The sequence below is a fragment of the Clarias gariepinus genome, chromosome 2 (assembly GCF_024256425.1).
Source record: "Clarias gariepinus isolate MV-2021 ecotype Netherlands chromosome 2, CGAR_prim_01v2, whole genome shotgun sequence".
Lineage (NCBI taxonomy): Eukaryota > Metazoa > Chordata > Actinopteri > Siluriformes > Clariidae > Clarias > Clarias gariepinus.
Window position 1 is genome coordinate 23,975,810 of NC_071101.1, and position 26,401 is coordinate 24,002,210.

The 26,401-nt window shown below is 36.2% G+C and overlaps 1 protein-coding gene and 1 pseudogene across 1 annotated transcript in view; both read right to left on the reverse strand.

Annotated features, from left to right (window-relative positions):
• Window positions 1-10,344: 10,344 nt before the first annotated feature.
• Window positions 10,345-26,401, reverse strand: part of dapk2b (death-associated protein kinase 2b) — a 31,905-nt gene continuing 15,848 nt past the window's right edge. Inside the window, exons 3-12 of the mRNA XM_053477109.1 lie at window positions 22,522-22,743; window positions 21,561-21,699; window positions 20,223-20,352; window positions 19,988-20,036; window positions 19,859-19,885; window positions 19,320-19,472; window positions 18,988-19,033; window positions 12,522-12,611; window positions 12,302-12,361; window positions 10,345-12,024 (exon numbers count right to left, since the gene is read on the reverse strand). Coding sequence (XP_053333084.1) covers window positions 11,911-12,024; window positions 12,302-12,361; window positions 12,522-12,611; window positions 18,988-19,033; window positions 19,320-19,472; window positions 19,859-19,885; window positions 19,988-20,036; window positions 20,223-20,352; window positions 21,561-21,699; window positions 22,522-22,743 — 1,030 coding nt within the window. The 3' untranslated portion in view covers window positions 10,345-11,910. The remainder of the gene's footprint in view (window positions 12,025-12,301; window positions 12,362-12,521; window positions 12,612-18,987; window positions 19,034-19,319; window positions 19,473-19,858; window positions 19,886-19,987; window positions 20,037-20,222; window positions 20,353-21,560; window positions 21,700-22,521; window positions 22,744-26,401) is intronic.
• Window positions 12,621-18,967, reverse strand: LOC128506591 (death-associated protein kinase 3-like; annotated as a pseudogene).

Here is a 26,401-nt window from a genome sequence, read left to right on the forward strand (position 1 = left end):
AAAGACAGTTAAAAATTCTTTTTAAAGGTTTCTCCTCCTGTGAACTAGGAATTGTGTCACTGACTTCTAAGCCTTCAGCCTGTTGCATGATTCAATTTCTAAATATATAAGAATAATAAAAAAGAAAAAAACATAATGAATCAAAACAAGATTCAATAGTTTAGAATGTCAGGTTGCTTTTTTAATTAAAAAAAAAAAAAAGAAAAAGGAAAGGAAAGCCAGTATCCTCCACTTGGTGAATAAAGAGGAGGTGGCTAATGAGACAATGGCAGAAATGGAGTTAACATACATGTCATGAATGACAAACAAAGCAGGAATCTGGTTTTGGACTAATCTTTTTCAGTCTTGTCCATGTTTAAAGAAATTTACTATTTAAAAGAATATCGCTTTTTTATCCCTGCAATGCCAACTGAATTCCATGTTTTTACATCTCCACAAATTACATTATGATTAGTGCAATTTTAACCTTTTTTTTTCTTTTTCATCAGAGAAAGCACTCTCACCAAATACTGTGATTTATGCATACATGAAAGCAGTGTTATATTCGATTTGCTTTAAATTATAGTTGCAACTCAACTGAATGAAAATAAATGTTATGTCTCCAGAATTAGAAAACTGCTCCTTATGCTGATAAGAGTTTCAACAAGCAATTCATTCTCACCATGAGGACATAATGATGTAAATTATCACAGAGTACCTCACACCTCTTATTGTTCTTCTTTTTATAGATGTATAAAGCAATACACAGGCAGCAAGTTATTATAATAATCAGAGCTTTTCCATCAGCCAAACACAAACAGGTTTGTTTTTGGGTCTTTGCAGCCCAAAAGCCCCCAGTGTAGACATGAAGGCAGAATGAGAGAATCAATAGAGGGCTGTTTAGATTTATTGAACTAAACATGACGATGTGAGGTTGAACAAATGCAGAGCTAAAGTCAGCTATTAATGTGTCTGTGGTGCAGGTTAAAAGAAATAATATATATATATCAATAATTAAACCCAATATTATTTGCTAAATATGTAATACCATAATTAGATTAGATCATCTCTTATGTTGTCTGTCTGGTGATAAATAGGTCAGCCCAGATTGCTGATGATCAGAAGCAGTAGGTATTTTGTGCCAGCAATGGGTTAACATTTGATGTGTTTATTTCCTCACCTAAATAGCATTTTGAATCACATCCTCCCATGTAGCATTTTATAAAGAATGACTGAGCATCAGTCTGGTCTCAATATTAGTAAATAGAAACACTCACTCATCGTCATAACCGCTTAATCCTGTATTCAGGGTCACAGGGACCTGGAGCCTATCCCAGGAGGCTTAGGGCACAAGGCAGGATACACCTTGGTCAGGGTGCCAATCCATCACAGGGCACACACACACACATACATACACTCACTCACACACTATGGGCAATTCGAGAACACCAATTAACTTACATGTCTTTGGACTGTGGGAGAAAACCGAACTGCCTGGAGGGAACCCACCAAGCACGGGGAGAACATGCAAACTTCATGGACACAGAGACGGGAATCGAGCCTGGCCAAGAATCAAACCCGGACCCTGGAGGTGCAAGGCGACAGTGCTAACCACTATATCACCGTGCTGCCTAAATAGAAACAGAACTCTTAAAATATAAACTGGCACGAAGATTGTCTCGACTAAAGCTGTTGCTGCAGGTGTCTACTCAGTAATGAATATTTTTTTTTGAGTTTAGTGAACATCTTCAGCAGAGTGTGAGAGGAAAAATATATTTAATATACAGTACTGTAACAGTTGGTATGTTTAATGCCAAGAGTTTTCTTTTTGCAAAGTGATGTTACAAGCAATACACGGTCAGTTAGACACAACCCCACAAAACAGGTCATGTCACTAATTCGTTCAAGCCTATCTGCCTGAAAAGCTGTGTTAATTTTAATTAAAAGCTTTAGTTTATAAATGAAACAAATATGCGGCAGGACTTTTACTTTCTGAAGACAGGTGTCCATTGTAGGAGCTTTCACCAGTAAACCACACTGACCACACTTTAGGCACTCAGACCAGTCTGTGGCTATGCACACCCATACACAAGCTATGATGCACTGTGGGTTTTGACACCTTTCTATCATGGCCAGAAATAAACTTTCTGATCTAATGTCATTTATGCAACCATACAGTTCATGTTTCCTGCTCATTTGAGGGAATTGAGCTAATGAAGCAGTTTGAACAGTGGCTGCCGTTTTTTTTTTTACAAGTGAATTAAGATAAATTATTAAGATTCTTACAGCAAAGTGAAATGATTTTTTTGCATATCCCAGTCAGGAAGCTGGGGTCATATCACAGGGTCAGCCAGCACACAGCACCCCTAGAGCAGATAGGGTTAAGAGCTCAACTTTGAGCCTTGCTCAACAGCTCAACATTAGCAGCTTGGTGGTGCTGGGGCTTCAACCCCTGTCCGTTTGATCAGTAATGTAGAGTCATATTGTTTAAGCCATTAAATAATTTATTAATTCCAATTGTTTAGATATACAAACATTTTTATTTGTTCAATGTCACTGGTACTCAGGGTAACTATGATATAAATCAATTAATCAATCATATGGTTTCGACCATGCTCAAGTCTGACAAAGAAGAAGTCTAAAAAATAGACGCCAATCCATTGTCACCAATTGCACCAATTATTTAAAAAAAAACAAAAAAAACATAAAGGGCAATATTGTGCAGGTCTCCTTGTACCCTCAGCGTAATATAAGATTTAGTTTCTACCATGTTCAAGTCTAGTCAAGTCGCACCAATGATGAACCCACACTTGATCTTACTAATGTCTTTCCCTGCTTCTATTCTTATCTAAAAGCCTGGAGTTTGCAGTGTGCTTGGACAGTTGTCTTCATACCTTCCAATAAATGACCTCCTGGATGCAAAAGGTCTGGTTGCAAATCTATGCATTTAACATACATGGCTGTCTTAACAGTCACTGAGAACCCACAGAGAACTCCGTTCTTATCTTTCCTGACCAGTGTGCTGAACACAGATGATTCACTAGATGCTTTTTTCCATTTCTGGGACCTATTCTGTAAGCGAAACCATTCTCATCATAACAATAGGATAATCCCACCACATAGCATGAAGAGGTTTAGTTTTATCTCCTCATAGCATTACTACTGGAGTTCCTCAGGTGTCAGTAATTGGTTGTAATGTTGTCCTTCCTATGTGTATGTATATAGCCATCCATCCATCCATCTAGGAATTTCTGTTGTCTGTGATTACCATGGTATTTTTTCATGTTTTACAACTGTGGTGGTCCCTCTGGTCAATATTCACGCAGTAATTTACACATTTGGGAATGTCAGTTAGCCCAATCAGCATGCCTCTTACTGTAGAAGGAAACCCGGAGGAAACCCACCAGTCACGGGGAGAACATGCAAACTCCATGCACACAAAACCCGAGACAGGAATTGAACTCGGACCAAGAAGGTACAAGGCAACAGTAATAACCACTAATCCACAGAGTATAAAATCATAACTTTTTTTTACATTACTATGCTGATGATATAATTTAATCTGCTCTTTCTCTATTCAGTTCTCCCAGAAGATATTGTGGCATGGGCGGGGCGGCGGCTGACGACCAGCATGCCTTGCGGGGATGTCGGTGTGTTCACCATGATGGGGAAGGGTGTTTGGGTTAGTGGCTTCGGCCCTGGTTGTGTGTGTGGGGGTGTGACGTGTGAAATGTGCTCCGGTTCAGGCTGAAGCTGAATTGGATGTAGGTTCCTGAGTGAATGTGCTGCTCATGCCATACATGCTGTGTGTCTAATAAAGTACTCCCAGCCATTGCATTGGGCAGCAAATAAGCTCACTCATCTCTCCACCATCCTTTCTGGCGATAAAAACGCTACAATATAATTTCCTCCTGAAAAAAGCCATCATGTGAAACTCACCTTTGACAAAATCCATACGCATCATCCATCTGACTGAGTCCACCTGGCACACAAATCTTAATTTTGTTTCTCCAAAGCATCACAACAAAATCACTTCTTATACACACTTAAGCGATATGTAGACTTCAGAGTTGCTTACCTTGTTTAAAGTGTCACAAATGTTACTCATGTGATTACCCCACAGAAGTCACTCCAGCCCTGTGTTCCATTTCATAATGTCCAAAAGACATTACTTTTTAGACATTAACTTTTATTGATTATGTTTTATATTAATTCCCATTTTGGGCAGTGGTGGCTCAAACGCTTAAGGCTGTGGGTTACTGGGTTACTGATTGGAAGATTGGGGGTTTGAGCCCCAGCACTGCCAATTTGCCACTGTTGAGCCCTTAAACAAGGCCCTTTACCCCTTTCCCCTATCTGCTCCAGGGGACTGACCCTGAACTCTGACTCCAGCTTCCTAACTGGGATATGTCAAAAAATAATTTAACTTGATTAAGGTATAGGCACATGTGACAAATAGTTGATTTATTATTATTATTATTATTATTATTATTATTATTACGCACACTTACTTACTGAAAGTTATACACTCACAGTCTTTTGAATAGTTTTGTGGCACTTGTTTGAAATCTTTTCCAAAACAACTTAACAATGACTCTACTTTAGCATTTGCACAAGTAAGAAACTATTTCAGGTAACGAAACCCTTCAGATGTAATAGGTGCTGAGTATCTCTGTGCCCAACCCAACTGGTTGTACATTTTGTAACTCCACAAGCAAAATAAGACTGACATCAACATACAGTGTAGTAATATGATGACAAAAGCTATTGTAGAATGAACAATAATTCTCAGTCTGACATATGTATAGCAGTGCTTTTAACCCAGATAAAATGAAAAACCTCAAAATTTCTCCAGAGATTTAATGCTCCACATATTCTCCAAAATTCTCTGAACATCAAGGGCAATAGGGATCAACCACTAGAGGGTAGCAGAAACAGAGTAAACCTGTAGCTTTCTTCTTTTATCAAATGAAGTAATTCAGGAACTTTCACAGCACAACAAAACATTGCCCTACGTAAGTATTACATTATACAGGAGTTCTGCTGAGGTTGTAGGCGATCCAGGTCATGAGCAATCCTTGTCCAATGATACTAGACCAGCCTTCCATTTTTATCAAAAATGTAATAGTAATAGAATAGAGAAATGACAAACTTGCATATGATAACCAGAGTAAAAAACACATTTGGAATCCCATACAACAGAATAAGCAAAGCATTGTGAATAGACACTTCCATTAAACAGCCTTTCTAAGAATAGGAGCACATGCTGCTCCCCTACCAATGCATAATGAAGTAAGCCCTCCAGGATTTCATCTCCTCTCCATGATCATCAAGACCCAAATATAACTACAGAGTTTCTTCCATGAATGATTAAGAGGCCTTTGTGTCCTCACTTACATACATCAGAGTGAAATCATAATTTCCCCAAAGATTTGTGTGAACGAACACTTCATCAGCCAGTTTGCCTCAGGTATGTAATACATATACAAAAAAAATTTATAATATCTGCCAATTTTTTAAAGCCATTTTTTATATAGCATCTAAGCAATTATTAAAATGCAAGAAAGGTATCTGTTATCGTTGGCATGTAGATGAGGATAAAAAATAGTCCGTACGGTTCTCACAACCGACTCACATACTCTGAAATATGACACAGTGTTAATTCAAATGATAGAGTTTGGCTCCCGTATTCATAAAACAGAATCTATGAATAGTTGTCAAGGATTATGTAAAATCTATTCCAAATTTATTTCCCCTTCATGTTTCATACTTTTTAATCTGGCCAATGCATTTCTTTCAGATTCAGACATTTTTAGCTACCTGCCAAGAATGAAGTATTTATTTAAGACCTTGAGTTATTCAGGATAAATTCAGCTCCATTATTTAGCACTTACAACATTGAATTGTTCTCTGAGCTCCAGAATCAGTGTATAGATATAGATCAGTGTAAAATACAAATTCATACAAATAAATTTTTTATTTCGTATCAATATGAATCCATGGCACTGTTGAAGAAAATTCAACATAAAATAATCATTAAAAAATGCTTCCTCGTGTTATTAAAGCTCTTAGAAGTTTGAAGCATATGTGCAGGAATATTGCTGCATGAGACTCCACTGAGGTGAGAAATGCTGATTTTACTTTATACCTCCTAACTGCCAGAGATTGTTTATAACACCTGAATAATGTGATATTCTAACAAGGTTTCAAAGAGATATATGGAAATAGTAGTATTAGAGTGTATGAGAAGTAGCGTAGTGTTCCTGCATGCAAGTCAGATTACACAAACATGATATGAAGCTCCGCATTAAACATGACGTGGCTGTTGCTGGAGCTGCCCATGTCCTGACCTCCATAGATGCAGACAGCTCTTTTTAATTTACATTTTACATTGCTATGCTTGCTAGCATTGAGTCTATGTTTTATCATTCTCCATTTTCTGTTCCTTGTATTTTGGACATTAAATTATAACAGGCTTTTGGGAGTTATGTGACCTTGCCTGAGGTACTGGGATATTATTTATTGTATATAACTGAACTTAGTGACTTCTTTTGTAAATCTGTTGTTAAAGCTCATTCATCTTGCATGGTCGGTGGTGAGCTGAGTCGGACTTTGTGTATTTAGCTCTGATAACATTGATTTATTTTCTGCCAAGATGTCTGCTGTGTATTTTTCCTGAAACTGTCCAACATTCTTGGGGGTTTTGCTAACTGGCTACTGCTTAGTCTTCTATTCCTAGCTGAGGTTCCTTCTAACTGGAATATCTTGTTTTTTGAGATTATTGGTATTTCCTACAATTTTTTTTAAAATATACAAAACATCTATTTTTCTAAAGCTGGGTTTCATTCGCTCATTGGTTTTATATACTAGTGTACAGTACATGAGCCATGTCCTCACTGCAATGGTATTAACCATCTTAAGCATGCTGGGTCTGACTGCAGGGTGATATCAGTGCTGATACATGCAAAAAATCCCTGTCAGGTTTAAATCCTAGCTTAGAGCTGAATCTGTTCCAGGCTGCTCAGTATAAATAGTTTGTTGCTCGTAAATTTGCAAAATCTGTTACAATTGATAAGCACTGCAAAAAAAAACAAAAAAAAACTTGGGAGTCAAACTGAGTTTCTCTCTAGATGATCAAAGGACTTGGCAGCAGAATATATTCAGCATAAATCAAAGATCCAGAAGTCAAAGCTGTGTTACTTACAGCTCCAGGAGCTGAGGTAGTGTGACTCATACTCAAAGTATAGCTTCCTTACAGTCATCCCAATCATCAGCTACCACATCCATTTCCACCAGTACTGGCAGCCACAACATTATGCTTTAAATAGGCATTTGAGTATCCTATATTTATCTCATGAGGTCCTAGAAAGTGGCCTGTGAGCCAAACACTACAAAAAGTAAGGCAGTTAGAAAAACCCAAACATTTATCAATAAATTCAACATGTAATAAAGAAGCTGAAAAAAAATGACACTACCACTCAAAAGTTTGGGATCGCTTTCTAACTTTTGGTTTTGCTTTTCTGGGAAGGTCTTCATGAAAGCCAGTTTCATCATGGTGCTTGATGGGTTTTGCAAATGCACTTGACAATAGTGTTCTTGCAAGAACTATTCCAGAACAGCTGACCTGCTTGTCTTAAAATAACATCTGACTGCCATTGTTGTTGTTACATAATTACCTAATTCCATATGTATTATTTAATAGTTTTGAAACTCCCAGTATTGCTGTATAATGTAGAAAATAAATCACTAAACAAAAACAAATAAATTGGCAAGTCATCCCAAACTTAGTGCACATACCACCTGGCAAAGATGATCAGTTGACTTTATTAGCTTGGTGTGTGTTTTGGCAGCTGGTAGCAGGTCAGACAAAGGTGATATTTCAGCAAGGATGAGAGACTATGGAGTGCAACCCAACTCATGACTATTCTGGCTTTCCAACTGGCTGGTTGCCACAATGAACAACAAAATGTTTCGTGGCAACTCCTGGCTTCATGTGGGTTAGTGAGCGAGTGACAAGAAATATTACCGCAGTGTAGATATACTGATAATGGATGGCATTTACTCTGCACTGGTGCGTCATTTAACCATACTCTATTGATAAAATGATTTTTAAATGACTACAATGTGTTGCATATTTTATGTTGTCTATATACTTATTATAATAAAATCTCAACCAGATATTTAAAAATTCTAATACTATATATATATATATATATATATATATATATATATATATATATATATATATGTTTATATAAATATATATATATGCTCTAAGTTGTTGTTACCTGGCACTGTGATCTATGAAAAAACAGAATATTCTCTCTCTCTCTCTCTCACACACACACACACACACAGTGAAAACAGATGTAGGTAAGTGTTAAAGATTACATACTTGCTCATATACTGTATCTTATTTTTTTAAAATGGACCACGGGACATTGTGCAATTTTGCGTTTGGTCAGCAGAGGGCGACATTAGCCAAATATTCAGTGGTCAAGGCCTTTTCACAAAAACGTTCTTAAAAATTAGATGGTACTATAAAACAGCATACCAATTACTTGATAGTAGGTATCAACGCATGACTCCTTAAAATACTGCCTAAAAGAGAAAAAACGCACAGGTTAGTGGATTTAACCCTTTGGCTATTAGTCACAACACACACACACACACACAATGGCTTCGTGCTCAAAAATGACTAAAGTGACAATAAAAAGGGGGCAATCCTTGTACCACTGCAGCAGTATAAATATCCTACCAGAGACCCACCCATTGTTTGGACTTAATCCTGTTCATCCTGTTAGTGTGTCTGTGTTTGAGGCGATTCAGCTTCTGCCAGCAGCCGTGGCCTCTCCTCCAGTTTCACTCAGTGTTTGTGTAAGATCCACAGAGACTTGGGTTTACTTTAAAGCACTGTTTGCTCTGTTGGAATCATTCTGACAAAACAAAAAGTGGATGTCATTTCAATTTGTGAGCTGCAGTAGGTTGCAAGTAATTAGGGTAGATCAATTAATTTCTCTCACTCCTATAACACATGAGGCAGCTAATGATGTTAAACTCAAATCAGCAACACATACACAGAGCAATAATCATTCATAATCAGCCATATAGCGTAGGTGCTGTTGGGGATTGGAATTAGTTACTCAAGTTACTACAGGCTGTAATACTGTAAACAACCTGGCTTTGGATAAACTGCACTCTAGGAATAAAAGGAGTTCTTAACAAACAATTGAATTGGGCACAATCGTGTGTAAATTGTGTCCATGGTACTAAACTAAACTCTGGACAGGTTTTTGCAGAACCAGCACCTTCAGTACCAACAGATAAAAAGCATACATTTTTATAACCCCTTTTCAAGAGTCTCTGTATTAGTGTAAAACATATTAGAGCCAATAAAAAGAATAAATCATCAGTATAGCAGAATGATTTGTTTTATTACTTACAAGAAGTCAAACTGAAAGCTATTAAACACAGTTCAGTGTGGATCACTGTTATTACATAACCTTTCCACTAAACTGAAAGCAATGCGCTACTGATAGGAATTTAAAAGCATTTTAAAAAGTTCAGGATGTCTGTTTTTGATCTTTCTCTGACCATTGAGGGATTAAGATAGGAAATGCATTAAATACAAACACACCTCTTTGACCCACCACTTTTGGTGGCCAAAAGTATTAGGACAACATAAGTCATGTATTATAGTTCTCCACCTCTGGATAAAAATGGGTAAACCTTTGGAACTCTCAGACGTAGCCAGGGGCAATACGATTGCAGATGTAATCTAAAGACATCGCGGATGCAAAATTGTGTTTACATTTTGTGGCTAATAACTTCCTGTGTAACATTACGTTTATTGACATCACATTGTAATGCTTTTTTCCCCAGCATCCGGGGCTTTATAGAGGTTTTGACATAAAATTCCCTCTACTCTAGAATTATGTCATAATGGTATTGGTATATCCCCTTGTGCCCACTGTCTTCCTGATTCGTCCAAAGGGGGTAGACAAAGGCGCTTGGGCCCATTATTTGCTGCTTGCAAGTATATTTATTCATATCTTAAATGTCATTATTTTAAAATGTGAGAAGTCAATAAAACATTAAATTTCACTTTTGTCTCAATAGTTTTGGTCACCCAGGTAGCAGCTGATGATTCAGATCAATTGTTTTCTGTATATACCTGTAGCTTAACTGAACAAACACTTTTATTGACAACTTCTAACCTTGATGAATTAAGCAAATATCAGCCAAAAGAAAAGAATCACTAACAATGTAAAAAAAAAAAAAATTGTAGTATCTCACAGTATTCATCAATGTAGCATTAATAAAAACTACCTACTATCTTAAAGAATGATCAGTAAATAAATGAGATGAGCAAACAAGAAATTTAATAAATACATACACATTTGTTGGTCACTTTTAAAAAATGGAGCATTTTACATTTTGAGAGTCCTAGACTAGTTTTTACTTTACACACACACACACACACACACACACATCTTGCAATTGGAAATTTCAAGACAGAAAGCTTTTTGTAAAATGCAGGTAAACCTAGAAACACACAAAAGATTAAACCTTAATATTAAACAGAATATTATAAAGAATTAAATATGTTTACAGCTTGGCCATACGTGCAAAAATGTTTTAAAATGTAATCAGTCATGCTTGTCCATTACACAGCACCCATCCTGGGTCATATTTCCAAGTCAAGGGAGATACTGTATTGACAAAGCAGCTTAAGAGTTAGCTTGTTTGATGAATTAATAAGAGCACCTTCTCTTCCTTTAGATAATTACACTTCATCTCAGAAAATACCATCTAGAACTTCATACCCAGAACAGCGGCATGTTTAAGCGGCAAGCATGTGTAGCATGTCTTATGGAAAAACAACAGGTGTTACAACAGGTGTTACAACAAAGATGGCATCACTGGACCAATCTTACTGCACTAGTTAAATGGTGGGGGTGGGGTGGAGGAGATACATTTCCATTACACCTAATTAAATAAAAGCAAATTTGGAAATTTCCAACAAGTCTATGCGAGTGCGACCATTTTTCCTCGATGTGTGTTCTGAGGTAGCACATTTTGCCTGATTACAAAAATACGGATAACATTTTCAATAAAACAGTAAATTCTAAAACAATTCAAGTCTATTTATACTTTTATAAAAATATCACAAGTCACAGCTGACAAATCTTGTTCTTTTAAGTTTAAAATGTAAAAGACAGTAAGAAAAAATTCCCACGTTTGTCACCTCAAATCATATTAAATTTATACATGCATGCATACTGTACTGTACATAAAGACAAGCATACAAACACACAAACACATAACTTTACATACATTCATACATATTGTACATATATTTCTACAAACATTCATACATAATACAAACATTTGCATGACAATTATGTACAAATATTTGCTATTGGAAATGTTCATTAGCTTTACTGTTAAATTATATAATGACACTTGACTTAAAATAGCACGACAGTCCATATGCAAAATATCATGGCACATATTAAGACGATAGGATTGTGTAAAAGAGAAATTGAAGGTTATAGCACTTAAAAAGGAAGAAGTTTAGAGAACTAAAACACTTCACGAATCTTTCATGGTAACATTGCACTCATTGGCTTTATAAACACATGTAAAAGTCAAAAATTCCCCTGTAAGTTCATCAAATAATTGCACAGCTTTAAAACACACACAATATTAATAACACAGTATTGGCACTTACTAAATCTGCATCACTGTATATTCTTAATATTCCCAAGGTATGTGTCCACTAACCGTGGCTCAGTTTCTCTTTCTTAGAAAAAGATAGAAATATGTAAAAGACACATCTTGGACTCTTTCATATCAGTGTTAGTTAAGACTAGGGCCTTACTGCCCACTGCAGATGCGTTGGTCTAAGCTAGAGAAACCTGAAGGGCCTCAAGAGGTGCTGCTTCTCTTCCTAGTCCTGGTTCTTTTTTGTACTACTTCCTCCTCCTGGTCGCTCTCACAGTCCCTCGCATAAAAGGCGTCTTGGACTGCTTCTGGACTGCCCTGTTCACCACAACACAGATACCAACAACAATAAATATGATTCTAAATATACCGTCCCCTTAAACCAAAACCCCCTAGAATCAAAAATACCATGAATTTGGAAACTTAACACCAGCATTTACTGTAAACAGAATACACCACGCCTTGATCTGACAAAGGAAAAATGTCACAGTAATTCTCACGCCTTTGATGACATTTTTTTGTTCCCAGCAACAACAATAGGGTGTTTTTGTGCAAGAAGAAAATATGACGAGTTGTATAAATATAAGCTACTTACTTGCGGTTTCTTCATCAGCCGTGACAAATGGTTACACAGGGCTACAATCCTGAAGGAAAACTACCAAAGAGAATACCAATAAGCAGAACAGCTTTTTTTTTTTTTTTTTAACATGTTGTAAATCTTAATAATGGATGACTACAAAGATCTCTACATGTGATGTGTTATAAAACTAAGGCAATTAAGCACTACCGGACAGAGCAGGATTCAGAGCAAATACCTTCCACCTGCGGCGAGCGTACTGTCTTCTAAAATTCTCAATGTTGACCACAGACTGTCTGCGCACCATAGCTTGTTTACAGTCCTTAGGCTAGAGAAAAAGAGCATGAAAGATAAAAACAGCTCAAGAAATAAAGGTTAAGGTTTCTCAATCATGAGGGACTAAGATTAGACTCTATTGCCCATTTAATAATAATAATAATAATAATAATAATAAATAAAATTATTACAAACTACACAAATGTTGCAGTCAACACTAAATACTATTATAACTTGCAGTATTAATTTTTAATATGTGATTACAGAATACATTAAATACAGTAATACAGTAAAATAAGATCTGACAAAAAATCTTTTTATTTAAATACTTTATTTGAGGTATAAATAAATTCCAAAAATATCTAAATGCAAGGGGTGTACCAAAAGTTATTCAAAAGTGTTTATAAAGTTTTTACTGACAAATGGTTCAAATTGCACATGTTGGTAGAGCAACTCTTACTCTATAGTAAATCTTCTTCTTGTTGTTTCATCAGAGAATTCTTGACAAAGGAGGGGGTGCAGGCTGTCAGAAATTCACAGTAGGCCACAGAATGTTTACAGAGATGACACCACTGACAAAGAGTACAGATGGATTAGGAAGTTCTGAACTGAGGATAACCATGCAGTGGGAGATGCTCGACAGCAACCACTGACACAAAAGTGGGTACTTTAGTACACAGATTTTAGAATAGGTTTCAAAAACTCGATTCATGAGCGTTGCTTCCAATTGAGACCACATTGAGTAGGACCTTTATATAGAGGAAGAGTTACTCTACCAACATGTGCAATTTAAACAAGGTTTGTCAGTTAATAAAATTAAAAGTTACGCCCACTCCTGCATGTCTTTCGTAAAGGCTCTCGTAAATCAGCATTAAAAAAAAATCAGTTCTTTAAAATGATCTGTGCTAAGAAAATCTGAAACTGAATATTTCCAGGTGTCTAAAGTGTATAGGTACAGTGCCTTGCAAAAGTATTCATACCCCTTGAATATTTCCACGTTACAACCACAAATGTAAATGTAATTCATGTGATAGACCAACACAAAGTGGTACATAAGTGAAGGTAAAGGAAAATAATAAATAATAATGATATAATTTTTTTGTTTGTTTTTACAAATAAATATCTGAAAATTGTGACATGCATTTGTATTCTGCACCCCTGAAGGAGGATCACCTTATGCTGCAATAACAGCTGCAAATCTTTTGGGGTATGTCTCCACCAACTTTGCACATACTGTATAGAGATGCCCATTATTCTTGAAAATAGCTCATGCTCAGTCAGATTGGATAAAGAGCATCTGTGAACAGCAACTTTTAAGTCTTGCCACAGATTCTCAATTGGATTTAGGTCTGGACTTTGACTGTGCTATTCTAACAGGAATATGCTTTGATCTAAACCATTCCATTGTAGCTAGGCCAGATTTGAGAAGTGCACAACTAACAGTCCTTTGTACAAATTCTCCCACCTGAGCTGTGGATCTCTGCAACTCCTCCAAAGTTACCATGGGCCTCTTGGCTGCTTCTTTGATAAATCCTTGCCGGCCTATTAGTTTAGGTAGGTTTGCAGTTGTGCCATACTTTTTCTATTTTTTTGCTGATGGATTGAACAGTGCTCTGTGAGATATTTAAAGTTTGGGAATTTTTTTTATAACCTAACCCTGCTTTAAACTTTCCCACAACTTTATCCCTGGCCTGGTGTGTTCCTTGGGCTTCAGGATGCTGTTGGTTTACTGATGTTTTCTAACAAACCTCTGAGGGCTTCAAAGAACAGCTGTATTTATATTTAGAAAAAACTACACACAGGTGGATTCCAATAGTTTCTCCATTTATCATTTTCCTCCATTTCACTTTGTGCTCAATTACAGTATGTGCTACTTTGCATTGGTCTATCAAATAAATTCACAATAAAATATTTTTTTGTTTAAGGTTGAAACATGGCAAAGAAATGTGGAAAAGTTCAAGGGATTTTAATACTTTTGCATGGCACAGTACAAATGATTGTGATGCCTTGGGTAATCTCATTTCCCCAAATAAATGAGATTAAATAAAAAATATAAATGGACAATAAATGTGACAATTAAGAAAGCACAAAGATTGTAACATGACAAAAGAAAGTCAAGTAATAATCACAGACATGCCCACCTAAACATGAAGTTAAAAAGCTCTGAATTACTCAATTACTTATTTTACTGTTTTAATTAAGTGTATTAATGGTTTAGGAGATAGTGAAAATAGAAAGAAATCACAAGTTATGTTATAAGACTGAGGCTGGGTCTTTTATGTCTCACCGACTTTATCTTGTTTTTTGGCTCTGATACCATACCGGTGCTACCTAAATGATCGCACAACATGTATCAAGACCCTTAAATAGACTCGCTGCCAAGTGCGGCGTGTTCAGGCTGATTGCCTGGCCGCGCCTCTGCCTGCAGCCTGCGGATCTACCCGTTCTGAACAGTGCAAAGTGTTTTTGCGCGGTTCTGCCCCTCGTGGGACTCGCGTTGTTACAAAATAATTAACAGCATTATAAAAATTTTTAACCGATCTAAAATGCTAAACATAACCAACAATCTCCCTGCAATGGATAATACACACCGGCTGGGCAAAAAAAGTTACCACCTGCCTTTAACTAAGCAACTAGCCTTCTATTGGATAATTACTGCAATGAGTAATATGGTACAGCTGACAACATGTTATTATCCGTAATTGATGCAGTAGCTTCTCATTTACTAACCGACCATGTCAGAAGATATATCCTGTGGTCTTGGGAAATATGTTACTATGTTGCAGAAGGGTCGAATTATTGGCCTGCATCAAGCAAAGAAAAAAACTAAGGAGATGCTGAAATTACTAAAATTGTGTTAAGAATTATAAAACACATTATTGAAACCTTAGGGATAGTGGTAAATCATCATCTTCGAGGAGAAAATGTGGTCGGAAAAACATCCTTGATGCATAATGAGAGATCACTTATTGTGGCTTAGTGAAATCCAATCATAAAAAACAACAAAAGAACTCATGGCTATGTTTAGTAGTAAAAGTAAAAGCTTTTCCACACACAAATTGTGAAGAGAACTTAAGGGGTTGGCTAAACTGCTGTGTAGACTAAAGAAAACCACTTCTTTTTAGAGAGAATGGACTGTCGAGCATTGGAAACTCTTAAATGTTCCAGCATAACAGAGAGGAGTCATGAAGTGATGCACCCTTCATGTCTATGGCTTACCATACAAGTCTGTGGGGGCAGTGTAATGATCTGAGATTGCTTCTGTTGGTAAGATCTAAGTTCAGCAATGTGCCCAAAAAAATGTGGTTAGCTGATGACCTGAATATACTAAATATTTTTTCTTCCCTAGTGACACAGGCATATTCCAAAATGTCAATGCCAGAATTCATGGGGCTCAAATTGTGAAAGAGTGGTTCAGGGAGCATGAGACATCATTTTTACAAATGAACTGGCCACCACAGAGTCCAGACGTTAACCCCATCGAGAATGGCAATTTATTAGTATAACTTGGGACGCTCAGACCCACAGTATTATGATAATCATTATTGGTGGATCATCATTGGAAAAAATTGGCCTAAATTTTAAACAGTGTTGACATTGCTGTTTCTGATATTGAAATTTTTTTTTTTTTTTTTAAACAGACCTTGTACTCAGACAAGTGAATATTTATATACTGATGTTGATTCAGTAGCCTGTATATTAATCCAATATTTAAAAAAAGTAAATTCAGTACAAGTGATTCCCGGAAAATCCAAATAAAAATATTGCACAAAAATAATTTATGTAGATCTACATATACAGTACTGTATGTAACACATACTTAATTGCCTTTAAAAGCATAATTAATGTAAAAAGAAAATGTAATGCTTTGCTTAGTACATTATTTATATATTATGATTTTTCATCTAAATTTGAAGTGTCGCAGTAAGAAAATATGGGAATTGCATCAGGAACATGTATTTAAGTGAATGACTCCATGCCGTTTGTCTGGGTGCTGCAGTTTGTCTCTTCCCCACAGGTTCTGCTCAACATTTCCTTTAGCGCTTCGTTCACTTGGTTGTTGAGATCAGGGGTGGAGCAACGTTCTCCATTCTCCACCTCTCCGTTAAAGGAACTCATCAATTCCTGAAGCCATCGCAGCTCTGTGTTCAGTTCCTCACTAAGAGAGTTTAGCTGGGTCTGTCTTTCCAAGTAGCGACTGCTGATAACATCCAGGTTGGCTTCTGTAGCCTTTATGTCTTCCTGAAGATCCTTCCTCCGAGCTTCTGCCTTACGAAACTCGTATCGGAGCTGTGAGAGGCCCTGTCCCACACTTGAACTCTCTTCCCTGTACCAGGCCTCTTTTTCATTATAGATGGAAAGAAGAGCATCAACATCCTCTTGAAGAGACTCTCGTTTCTGGGCAACTTCCTCCAGGTCATTATCCATTAGGGAGATATCTTCCATCACACGGGCAAAGCGCTCAAAGTTTATATACGTGTTATTAGGTGGAATGCTGCGGTGGGAGTGGATGGTATACTCCTTCAGGCGTTTGGTCTTTAGTTGGCATGGTTTATTTTGTCTCTGAACTAAGCTGGAGTCTCCGATATGCTCATGGTGCTTCAGACATAGGAACCAAAGGAGATGAGTGAGGGTGGATCCAGTGCAGCTCTTTCATTCACAGCAATCATTCACAGGTTGGGGAATGGGGCCAGATGCGGGATTAGTACCATGGTAGAACACAGATCACAACACACTGTAAGTCCTGTTAGAGCAGGTCTGTAGAGCAAACTCTTCTATAATGCAAAAATATGCATGCAGGCATGGAGACAGGAGCAGGTGGTTGTGTAATAAGTAGTCTTAAGCCAGACTTTTTAGCATCTTTTACATTTTGTCAGTCAATGTGATGGAAAACTGCATTTTGTTACAAAAAATACTATTGCTGCCCACCAATCATGATTGTGTTTTTGCAGGCCACTAGCAAACTTGCAAGATTTAATTATCTCTAAGAGTTTCACAAAAACTTAAATTAAAAAAATAATTTTAAGTAACAGGGTTCCGTAACTTTTTTTTCAATCCTGGAAATATCTTGGATTGCCTACAGTGACTAACCACTAGGTCCATTCCCTGCAAAGGACTGGCATCTCAACCGAGATTATTACCGAAAAATGAAAAATACAGATTCGGAAAATTGTGACTGGAAACCTTTACAAAAGAAACCAGATATTCTCTGATTTATAAAATGTGTAAGACAGGTACTTTTCCAAGTCACATACAGTACAAAGTGATCAGGAATGGTATTAATCGAAGGATATGTCAAAGTTTGTATTTATACTGTCAGTTGATTCTATTTGCTTCAACAACAACAGTAAAATAATGATATCCACTGCCCGACCAAAAAAACAAGATTCCAAAATTTTAAAAAATAAATAATCCACTCTAATTTTATTGACCATCTTTAGCTTTGATTTACAGTGTGCAGTATGGTGGCAAAATCATGTGTGGAAATGATTCCTTATGCTCCCCGAATAACTCTTTCACAATTTGAATTCTAGAATATGCCTGTGCCATCAGGGCAGGAAAACAAAAACATGGATGTGGTAACCTGGTCATTCAGGTATTCATTTTCTTTTATTTAATTTAATGGCACATAACCTTGCTTTGCCTACATCTAAGCAAACTGAAGCAACCACCACATCATAATGCTGCTTCTTGAGACTTGCATAGTGCCAACTATGCATGACGGGGGCATCCCTTCATGCTCTTCCCTTTTTCCCCTGATTCGCCCATCACTCTGGAACAGGGTCAATCTGGACTCATCAGACCACATGACCTTTATCTATTGCTCCAAAGCCCAGTCTTTATGATCCCTAGCAAAATTCCATTTTTTTTCTGATTAGTGTTAATAACAAGTGGTTTGCCTATTCTCACATACTGTAGTTGTTCAGTCCAAATCCTTTGAGTTCTTGTCACATTGTGTATGCTAAAATGCTTTTAATTTCACTGTTCTACATAGTTGTGATTTATATGGTCATTTTTTTTTTATTTACCATAAATCTTTAAGTGATCTCCATTTATGGTTTTTATTCTGGCCACATTTCTTCCACGAAGTTAAGGGTTTTATTTCCAGGAATTTTAAAACTCCTTTATTGTTTTTGGTACTTGATATAGGCCAATAGTTTGATCCTTTCGAAGTGGGGACGTTTTTTGGCCAGGCAGTGTATTTGTAAATGTAACCGTACTTGGTGAGTTTAGTTATTTTTGACAAGTCTTGGAGTGTTATGTTTCCGCCATGCCTTTTTCCAAAATCAATCATATTCTCGGTACATAATAAGAGTAGCCACATCCCATCTAGCTTAATAATACCCACTAATTTCATTTAGAGACAACCACATGAATACAAATATACATACAGTACATGCTGTCACATGCCTACTGTAGATCTTTACCTTTATCCATGGGTGCTTGAGAGCTCCTTCTATTGTGAGCCTCTTTCTGTTGATAAGTAACAAAAGAAAAACAGTTTAAAAATAATGTTGAACCAGCGTGGAAAGATAATGGCTGTACGGATAAAGCCTACTCATGTTCAAACAAATTTTCTGCAGGCATTTTTCAAGCTGCATGATGATGCAATATTTACATGCTTCAGCCTGTTCTCAAAATTTGAGTATGGGAACACATAAAATGTGAAAAGAACATTGGTGACAACAAAATGTTTTAATAATGATTTACAGTATGACTGCATTTTCTGTTTGTTTTGTATTCCGTTGATCGCTCTCACCTTGTGTCTTTAGTCAAAAGCTGTCTAATAAAGCTCTTAGCAAGCTCGCTAGTGCTGCTGAAGAATTCCTCATCAAATTCATAGCTCACAGCAGAAATATTTGCTAGTGTCTCCTGTTTAGACTCGCCCAGAAATGGAGAAGCACCACTCAGTCTAAAAGAGAAAAAGTAAAGTTTGATCAGTTCTATAAAAACTTATCAACACATTTCATTCAAGACATTCGCCTTTTACGCAAATAAAAGTTCACCTAGATAAGAACAAATTGCATGTTAATTTTCTCACATTCCTGCTTGAAAGATCAGTTGTGCATATCCTAAATATAACAGATTAATCTATCTATCTATCTATCTATCTATCTATCTATCTATCTATCTATCTATCTATCTATCTAACCATTATGGTCATTTGTTAGTGCAATTCAAATTAACTGTTTCATGAGCACTTTTACAATTAATACTATAAATAATTTAGGTCCATCACACCAGCCCACAGAATTAACACCTGAAATTGAGAATCCACAATCCATACTTCACACTTACAGGATGTACGTGATGACACCAATGCTCCTGTAAAGGGAGAAGGTGGAAAAACAAATGTGATTAAATCATAAACCATGGAGATGCCCGTTTTATCCAAACCCAATGTACGATCCAATTATGATTACCTACCACATGTCTGCTGGCAATCCCAAAGGCTCATAGTTGACTATCTCTGGGGCTGAAAATAGATTGTAAAAAATGTTGTAAAGATTTTTCAAATAACACAAATTGAAATTCAAAAGGGTCAGAATGGTATGGCTCTTTAGTTTTTGCTGAACCAACAGTCTAACTAGTCTATTTTAATGAAAGTGATTTATTCAATTAAATAAGTTGTGATGTCTTACTCATGCACATTCTGACTTACCCACAAATTCTGGTGTCCCAAAAATATCTTTGAATTCGACTCCATCTTCAATTTTATGTGCCAAGCCAAAGTCAATAAGTTTAATTCGTGGCAGTGGAACATTTTTGTCAAGTAGCATAATATTCTCAGGCTGAAATCCAAAGAAATATAAAAAATCATAAAACAATGTATTCAAAGACACACGCTTTTCCGAAATTACTGGCACAGCATAGCAATTTTTTTTGTTTGTACTGTATACTGAAGACAGAGGAATTTAGACCTTATTTCGTCATTAATTTCTTTATATTTACATCTAGATGTGTTACAGTAAACAAGTAAATTATTTAATAGCTCTGAATAAGCTAAAAAAGGGGGGTTATGTTCATATTTTGATCTTAAACCCAAAATATCTTCAGCATGTAGTCAAAGCAAAAACCTGACATTACTTTTAAGGAAAAAAAAATTCAGATTATCACCAGAATTATCTAGGGGCCTTATCTAAACACTGAGGTGACATAAAGTAAAAGGTATTTTACACACAAATTTTTTCCCTCAAAACTCCATGATCCATATCTGCAATATCATGATGTTATTATGTGCTTCACAGCACTTGTGCAGGCTGAAGAGTAAGCAAATGAAGCACTTAGAATAACAGGAAGAAGACAATTGGTAAGATGCGCTTGATGTCTCTCATACTGTGAGTCTGATAACATTGTAGTGTCTAAATGCTTAGGTTTGGATCAGATGAAACCATGCATGTACGAATAATAAACAGTACAAATAATAGGCTACAAATAATGGAGATCTCAGTAAATACAATGACAGTCAGCTGTGTCTCAAAAGTTTAAAGCAAAGCTTTAAACATAAATGAGATGTATAGAAATAACATAGATAATAGATAATACTCACAAATGTCAAAATTACAATATTAAAAGTGCATCAGGTTTAAAAAATCCACAAAGGGTATTTTAAACATTAAAGAATCATACTAGTATTAAACTTTGCATTTTTTAAATAATCACAGCAAGAATAATTTTCACAAGCCACAAACAGGTGCAGTTCTGCTTTTATAAGTTACGGCTGTTGCTATGCAACAGCGCTAAACAGGCCAGGCTTCTATATAGGCCAACACAGAAATTATCTGCTGCCATGGCAACAGATCCAGTTTCTTCAAACTCTTTTTAGGTGTTTTATAAAACAAATAAACAAAAAATAATAATACTTGAAAAACTCATGTCCTGGTCGAGCCAAGAAGTTGTCATGGGCGAAGAGTCTTGTATACTATGTACAAATAACCAATGTACCCAAGTTGTTTCTTTAAGGTGCAGTTTGACATGAATTTTATGACAAAGCAGATACCTTTAAATCAAAATGTGCTATTTTTCTGGCATGCAGGTAATGGACCCCATCTAGAATCTGTTTAAGAAACTCGGTGGCCTCCTCCTCACTCAGAGATTCCTTCTGGGCCAGAAAGTCAAAGAGCTCTCCTCCAGATACCCTTATACACACACACACACACACACACAAACACACAAAAGATAGTGTTTTGCAGTTAGTACAAAAACACAATAATAATAAACTCACAAAATTGCATCTGATGGATGATTTATATTGTACTGATAATCCTGATTTCGATAATACAGTATGTTTGCAGTAAAAAGAAGCTGTTCATCTGTTTGAACAAAAAAAAAGCATAAACATAAGTTTTACACCCAGACCTTGTCACAATCTACACATTTTTTGCATTCGCAAATTTGGTGATTAAAAACTTAACTTCCTCTTGCTACCACGTAATGCAGCTCTTTAACCGCAGATATTATCAGAACTCTTCAAGCGTAGGTTCTTGTCACTTATGTAAAAATGTATAAACCTTCCACACAGAAAACTGTTTTCACTCTCTGAAAACTTAGAATGTATGTTTTAGGTTTATGGTTCTGAACAACTAAATAGCTCATGACATCTTTTGACATTCCCCCCACAGCACTGAGTGAATTCCATCCACAATAAGTTTTAACAGGATAGCTATTCGCTGGTACACACAATAGAGCAAAAACAAACCTACATGGAGCTTCATAAGAATACCAAAGAAGTGGCATTTAATTTAGATTTGACTATGTAATATGCAAAAACACAGATACTGGATCATGGGAACTTCCTCAAGACATGCTTGCACACACTTTTATCACTCAACTCACTTAAATATACAGAAAGCTATCCATTATAATTTGTTCAGTCAGTGCCAGAATTTAAATATACTCCTTACACCTTTATTGTATCCTCCATATATTACACACATGCTGTGTGTTTAAAAGTCACTTACAGTTCCAGTATGAGTACCACATCGGTGCGGTTCTCATAGACATCATGCAGGGAGATGATGTTGGGGTGTTGCAGATGCTGTAGGATGTTCACCTCTCTTTCTATTTCTTCTCGCCGTACTCCTCTTCTGCTCACTCTGCTTTGACGCTTCTTTATGAACTTTGCTGCAAACTCTAAACCTGTACTTTTTTCCTTACACCGCTTCACTATAGCAAACTGCCCACTAAAAGACAAAAAACAAAAGCTTATTAAAAATATGAAAACAGAAGGATTATCCAGCTGTGATTAACATGATGTGCATAACAGAGATAAAAGATTAAAATTTTCCTGGTTATGAAATAAAAAAAAAAAGAGTGCCAGAATAGCCAACATGATATTTTGGACAATAAACACGATATCTAGATATTTATTAGAACATCATCTTAACACAACAAAACTGACATCAACCTTTTTCTAATTTTCACACAGCCAGTTAGTGAAAAATAAGCACTTTTACAACAACATTGTAAATGTATAGCTGTTGACTAGCAACATCTTTTAGATGTTAATAAGAATTTTTAGATAAAATAAGGATTGGGGAGTTTTATACAACAGTAAAATCTGTTGTATAAAACAGAAAAAATATTTGTGAAAAAATAGCTCTCTATAGTCCAAAATCAAGGGCACTACTAGGTATGTGGAATAAGTGACTGCACTAGCGCTGGCTTTCCATTCAATGCTGTTTGGAATTTAAGCCTTGAATGATGGAGGTTTCCATTATCTGGAGCGACTTACATTTACGTTTCCTTATACTGTACATGTGAGCAGTTAAGGGGTTAAAGGCCTTGCTCAAGGGCCCAACAGGGACAACTTGGCAGTCAAGGGAAATTGAACCTAGGCTCTTCCAAACCTTATTCCAAGGTCAAGTTGAGTGAGTTCAGACAAATATATAGACAAAACCTTTTTTATTTATAATTTTAAATCATTCACATCTGAAAATTAAATATTTTTTTTAAAGCTTCTTTGTGACATTATTAGATATAAAATAAGATAAATAAACTGAATTACAATAGGTTGGTATTTATTTATTTTAACTAGACATATGATAAACTTATTGACTTGTCTAATGAGAGACAAACAGGTAATAATAGGTGACTTTGAAATAGTTATATTACACAACAGTGTCTGCGTTGGGATTCATCACCCAATCTCACAATCATAATGGCTAACAAAACATCTCCCACAGAGTGAGATTTTTAGAGGAAACATTCATTTGTCCAGAATTACACAGGAGTTATGGAGTAGGAAGAATACACACACACAGAAAAGTAATGCTTTTCTCCTACTCTGTTCACTATAGTGTCAAGCATTCTGCGCTTGCTTCCTTCTGCATTCTTACAACACAGCTTCCTTGTATTCAACATAACTGTCTAGTGCATGGGAGGTCATCAAATTCCAACTAAAAAAAAATTTTGAACGGAAGCATTCTGGAAGGAAGTGCATTCATTTTCACAGCGTCATTTTTGCTTGATACGTGTTGTATCAAGTTGTCGAGAAATAAGCCTTTCCTGCTCATGAATAAACACATGCATTAATCATAATGCACCAATGAAGGAAGGACTGGTGGTTATGTCATATTTTCCCCAAAACACATCTTCCCATTGTTCTACAGCTCATGCATACTGTATATCCATTTCATTAATGCCGGAAATTATTAACATTAACAATAAGAACAGATGTAGGAAATTTCTTTCCATACCAGGTTTAATCCAATGCCCGGATGCATCACTACATCACTGTGTGTAGAATTTATGGGTGGGGAGCTGTATAAGAATTGACTAAGTGGGCCACGTTTGATTTTTCAAGTCCACTTAAAAACCACTTGTCAGGCCTGTCAGGTTGGACCATAGTGGCAGAGTCCCATCAGTGCACATTCCAGATAGCCGGCTTGAGAATGCAAATAGTGCAGAAGTGAATGGACAGGAGGGGGCCCTGATTAAGGCACAGAGTGAAAGTGTTTCTGGTCAAAAATATGCTAATAACATATTCTCCTTATTGTCTTCATCCTGACGAAGGTCAGAGACTATAAACTTTGCCACATCTTAGGATGCTTGAGAAATGGTGTTCATTAGTCTATTAAACTCAACAGAGATTCACTTATTATTCTATTTTGAATTGTGCAGACTTGCTTCCTCTATTAACAGTAAATTTGCAACCATGTTTAAACTAGGCACAGTAAGGTAACACAAGAGAAAGATAATTAAACAGTGAAAATGGTTATTTCATGTGTTTCACACTCGGACACTTGTATAGCAGAATAGTGTGGCTCACCCCAGTCTCATTCTTGCTTTATATGCTGCTGAGGTGATGGGACCATAACAGACTCAAACACCTAAATGTTTGTTGTAGGTTTGTAGTCATTATTCACAAATTAAAATATACTGCCTGGACAAAAAAAAGTATCATATACTGAGCAGCAAATATTACTTTTTTTAATTTATCATGTTAAACTCATAGATGTCCTGTTTTCGTGCACATACAGTAAGCAAATCAAATGTTTAAATGTCTACATGGGCTTTTTTTAAACATGTTATCATTCCCATATAAGCAGTGATCTTAGAGAGATGTATATGCTTCACAAAATCTAAACCTAATAATAAACAGATTAGTATGTGCTGGTCATTTCTGTTGTCTGTTCATTGTAACAGAAATAACGTGTCCCTTTAATTTTTCTGTCACACGAAGAACGTTTTTAGGAAATTGCATTTTGTGGTTTCACAGCTACAGTATTACTGCATTTTTGGGGTGCTTGGCACAAAACGTCGTTAGAAATCCTGGCCATCACAATCTAAAAAAGTTTTTAAAAATCTTAAACATAGTTGAGATAATCTAGTATCTTTAGAATGGGAAAACCTAATCAACTCAACCACATTAAAAAATCTTTTTTTTTTTTTTACTTTTCTGTTTATTTCTTTTTTTTTATTTCGAGTTTGAAATAAACTTGTTAAATGTATTACTTTCTAAGCAAATTATGTTGCTGATTAAAATGTTTCCTTTAAAAAAAAAAAAAAAAGATCAATAAATAGAAGGATTAGAAATAGGGTTAAAAACAATAACATTTGCTTTATATCAATCTTATAAAAGAAAAATACTAGACCTATTTAACTACAGTGAGGATATTTTCACTCGTTCAAGAAGACATTTTTTGCAGTGTAGGATATTGCAAAAACTTGAGTGTGGTTGTAATAATGCTTCCTGTGTAATTTTCTTTATCATTGAGGGCATCCAGTCTCATTTACATGCAACAAACTTGGCAGACAAATTTTACATTTGAGTCCACTACTTCCACCTAACAAAAAGTCAGTAATTTTGGATTTTGTGAGCTTTGACAGGTATCAAAATTTTAAATACTACTCCTATTGTAAGGGTCCTCCACTAGAGGTCACTGTTTTTATTTTGTAGTTTTTGTTGGCCGACTCAGTTTCCCAGCAGGCACCTCGGTCAGGTGATGCAGTGCACACCTGAACCGAGGTAGCCATCAATTAATCTATAAATAGCTGTTTAGACTGGGAAACTGGGTCGAGCATTTTTTGGGTATTACCACTGTCACATGTGTGGGCTTTTTGTTCTGTTTAGTTATATGTTTAGTTTGTGTTTTGATTTTAGTTGTGTTGACTTGGGCTCTTTTACCGGCAATGTCTCTGTGTATGTTTTGTGTGTCTGTGTTAGTGGAGCTGATTCAGTCCTGTCCTCCTGTGTTCTTGTGGTTAGCTAGAGCAGGTAAGTAGTTAGGTGTGTGTGTGGCTAGGAGCGTGCTTAGCTAAGATCTATATGGTGTTACAGTAACTAGCATGCTTCTAGCCATAACCCCTTTGTGTCTCTAGCTATCCTGTGTTTCCTCT